Raw genomic sequence first — 4,220 nt, forward strand, 5'->3', positions numbered from 1 at the left:
AATTAAAAACTAGATCACAGGATAGGGCCAAAACAAAGAATTACATTTGACTTTAATAGCTAAGATAACAGGATAACCCCTGACCGATTAGAAAAGATAAGTATAGTATTTTACAACATACAAAAGCATATAGCTAAGATCACAGGATAACCCCTGACTAATGAGAAAAGATTAATATAATATTTAACATAAAAAAAAGTATTTATCATAAACTAGAACTGGACTCCAAAATGTTCATACAACACTAAAAGCAATATAGAGAACTCGGAAGGAAACAAGGACCCATAATAGGGTGCTCTAAGTCAAACCTGTGCTTTGCTTCACTTCACTTTGGCCCGGCACATTTCAAAACAGTAATAGATGGCCCACAAAATTCAAAAAATTTGACATTTTGACTAAGGACAAATGAATGTGTCAAATGTTTGGGAAACGTCTACACACTTAAGGTGGAACCACTGATTACAACTGGAACAAGCTAACCAAGCATCTCCCTGGTTATTGTTGTCTTCGTTGTCATATGAGACATGACACTTGCCGCATTCTTCCACAAAATAGTTCAATCTGGACAAACAGTTGCCAACAATCACATGGTAAATGAACTTCCGAATTTCATATGGAGTTGCAACAGAGAGATTAAAGCATGGGTCAATCAATTCAGCAGCAAATCGACAGATGTATGGACCACAGCTATGCGAATCTGTTTGCTTCGGTCTACGGATGGGCTTGACTTTCCAATTGCCAGAAGAAGGAAAAACAACCTTCAAATCAGACACTGTCTGGATCAAAAGTTTGAGACAGTCACCACTCAGAGGACCTTGCAAAGGATCATAATATTGAATTTCTTTCTCCTGAATAAAAATTGCAAGGATGAACCAATGATTACCAGAAAGATTAGCAGGAAGGAAAAGAATAGACTTGTTTTGGATCTCATCAACTCTACGCTGGAAATAACTAGCATTTGAAGTTTTTAGGGCACGACTTGCTAAGTCAGAACCAACATGAAAAGCTGCAGGAAACTTCAAACACAATTTGAAAATGAAGGCATCAATTATACTGGAGTACAACCAACCACAATGAAATATTGAGTCTCTTCTCTTGTAGACTTTCTCTTCTTCTGGTTCCAAGTACAACTCTAAGGACTTCAGATGAATGAGAGATATTTGGTCATCTCCACACCGAAGAACAATGTCAAATGGATCAGAGACATATGAACTAGAGAGGGTAAAATTCTTATAATTTTCAGTAGTCTCATTTTCATGATCAAGGTTAACTAAATCATCATCTGGATCATCAACATTGGGGATGGATGATGAATAACTAAGAAGGCCTTCAATAGCAGCTTTCTTTTTCTGCCTGAGAACAGAAGGATCTTCTTGCCGTTTCCTTTTTGATAAGGGTCTTTTAAAAGAGGGGATTTGAGAAACCTGGGTTTTGAGCTTTTCATTTGGGGCAAATGAGACAACAGGGTCCATTGCAGGCACACTTTCAAGTTCTTTCTGATTATTATCTAGATGTAAAGCTTTCACTAGATCTGCAAGGATTGCATCAGCATGAGTCAAGGAATATTCATTGATACTTTTCTCTTGAGCATCTTGCAAAAATTGTTGAAGGACAGCAACATTAGACTGAAGTCTGTCAATTTTTGTTTGCCACATTGTTTCACTAGAAGATGGTTCACTTCTGCAGTTGTCCTCCAAATTTGCATTGTTAGAACAATCATCTTTCACATCTGGAAAAATGTAAAAGTCTTCCTCGTCAACACGAGTAAGCGGTTGCCCTCTAGTGAGAAAAGACTGCAATTTATGAATGTGCTTGCACAGCGGATGGTGGTCAGGACAACTACAAGAGAAAAGGTGTGAACACAGACCATGACATTCTGGCTTAGAACATTTACAAAAGCAGAAGTCAGAAGTACAGGACTCTTTGTGGCGTTCAACTATATAGATTTGACTGCTGTTGGAAGCAGACTTGACTTCCCACACTCTGTTGACAACTTGTTCAATGATGACATCATCTTCCATTAAGAGGCCACGTTGATGTCGCTCCATAATATCTTGTGGTCGAGAAGAAAATCCTGTGTTGGCCTCCCTGGTTCTTGTACAGTGGTCTTCCCATTCTACATCAAATAGAATGTGAATTAAATCATCCAGCCTTTTGTTGACCTTTCTCTTTAGGTATGTTTTCTTCAGCCTACTATGGAATGACTCTATGTGCCCTGTTGTGTTCACTTCTGCATGTGGAAAATTCCTGTAACACATTGCCCACTTCTCGCATCTCTTAAAATAGTATTTTTCCATATAATCCAAAAATGGCTTAGCAGATTTGTTATTTTCATCTTTGTACTTCTTCTTAAAGGCATCTTTTAATTTAAGAAATTCATTTTCATTTTCAGTGTTCATAAGAACTTTGATCTCTGATAAAACAGTTTCAAAAAGATCAGAGGATGACTTCTTCCGAAGATTATCTTTCAAATTTTTGATAACATGCCATTTGCACAAGAGATGAATAAGGTCGTCTGCAATTCCTGCCTTCATACCATTAATTAGAGATGGATCATCATCAGTTATTACACAACTTATTTTCACATCATTATCCAGACGTGACTTTAGACAGCTGAAGAAGAATTGCAAAGTATCACCATCATTTTTGACTTTACTTGTAATGAGATGAGCAATGGGCCATCCCCGTCGGTTGTCATCTACTACCATGGCAGTCAACAAATTATAGTTGTATTGATTAGTGCCGTGGGTTTCATCCACAATGACAATTTTACTACAGTGTCTATTCATCAGTTGTCTTTGTCTTTCTGTTTGGAAAGCAAACATGAAAAGTTTTTCTGAATCTGGTAAATTATCAATTTCAGGGGGACCATGCACAACTTTACAGCCATATGGTTTATATAGGAGAACACAATCATCATTTTCTAACAGCTGAGTGACCATGAGATAGACAGCTTTAGCATCATTCTTGTGCAGTCTGCGGGCCATACGTCTTTTACGACCCCTTTCTAAAATCCTTTTCTTAGTGAGAATACTTGCTTTTATATTTTGCACATTTGGACTATCTTTGGGCAAAAATCGTTCCTTAGTCAGGTCATAGACAACTGATGGTGGTATTCTCTCAGCAAGTTTCTCATCAATGAACCTGGACATAGCGTCAGGTAGGGGCTGATGAAACATATCTTCTTTTTTGCAAACATGACTGTGAGTTGGGAAATACTCCACATCAACTTTACCTTCCTTAACTCGAGCAATGATCTTGGCAATGCATTGGTGTCCAACTTTAATCCTGCCTATATTTTTGCATCTGCTGGTCTTCCTGCTAGAATGCAACTTTGCAGAGCCATCATGCTGGCAATAAAAATGTTTATCAGAACTATGTTTTTGCCCCTTCCTTGCAGTAAAATAAGAAAAAGTGTCCGCTTCTTCCTTCTCCTTCCACACATTAAATGCTTGAATAGTGGGAAAAGATTTATGCACGGTTGGTTTAATACTGACATGTTGATGAGAAGACTTGATGTGCTCAATCAATGTGATTTTGTGGTAAAATTTTAACCCACAGTCCTTAAACAAGCAAGGTTTTTTTCTCTCTGAGCAATTAGGTTTCGCAGAGCTACACTTCTTTAAGTGTACATTAAAATTGTCTCTTCTATTGAAGGTAGACCCACAAGTGGAACAAGTAAATAAGGCTGCTTCCTTTGATTTGTTGTGTTCACATCTACCTTCATGGCGGGTACAGTTGCTTCTGACTGAGAAAGCAGCACTACAAAACTGGCATTTGAAGACAGGATTATCAGGTGGCGATGCTGAAGATTGTGCTGATGACAACTTGTGGAATTTTTTACCTGATGTGTCTTTTGAATTTTGTACAAAATCATCAGACAAATCACTACTGTCACTGTCTCTAGAATCCACGGTTGATGAGGGAGTATCCATTTTAACAATCCAAGCATTGAAATCATATTCCTGCAGATAAAAGAAAAGTTTAAGCTCATAACATATTCCTCATGACATAGCTAACACCTTCTTTGAAATTAATGATTTTGTATAACATACCAGGAGCAATTGCCTGCACAAAAGGAAAACAGTAACGTAAGAAATGAAGCCATGGCTGAAGCCAGAGTTAAAGCCTAGCTTTCTCCTAAAATAGACGAAAATAAACCATGAATAAGTTTAAAGTAAATCATTAAATTGAACATATAATAAAAATAAAATATTTAC

General features: G+C 37.4%; 1 protein-coding gene across 1 annotated transcript; it reads right to left on the reverse strand.

Annotated features, from left to right (window-relative positions):
* Positions 1-6: 6 nt before the first annotated feature.
* On the reverse strand, positions 7-4,197 carry LOC113209508 (uncharacterized). The gene is made up of 2 exons (XM_052274216.1): positions 4,056-4,197; positions 7-3,965 (listed from the first exon to the last, which is right to left on the reverse strand). The coding sequence occupies exon 2, from the start codon at positions 3,933-3,935 to the stop codon at positions 396-398; it is 3,540 nt and encodes a 1,179-aa protein (XP_052130176.1). The 5' UTR covers positions 3,936-3,965; positions 4,056-4,197; the 3' UTR covers positions 7-395.
* Positions 4,198-4,220: the final 23 nt, after the last annotated feature.

Source organism: Frankliniella occidentalis, unplaced genomic scaffold, assembly GCF_000697945.3.
Source record: "Frankliniella occidentalis isolate FOCC.00 unplaced genomic scaffold, Focc_3.1 Scaffold353, whole genome shotgun sequence".
NCBI classification, from domain to species: Eukaryota; Metazoa; Arthropoda; class Insecta; order Thysanoptera; family Thripidae; genus Frankliniella; species Frankliniella occidentalis.

Coding starts and splice junctions, on each gene's coding strand:
- LOC113209508 (XM_052274216.1), bottom strand. CDS start 3,935: ATGGATACTCCCTCATCAACCGTGGATTCTAGAGACAGTGACAGTAGT.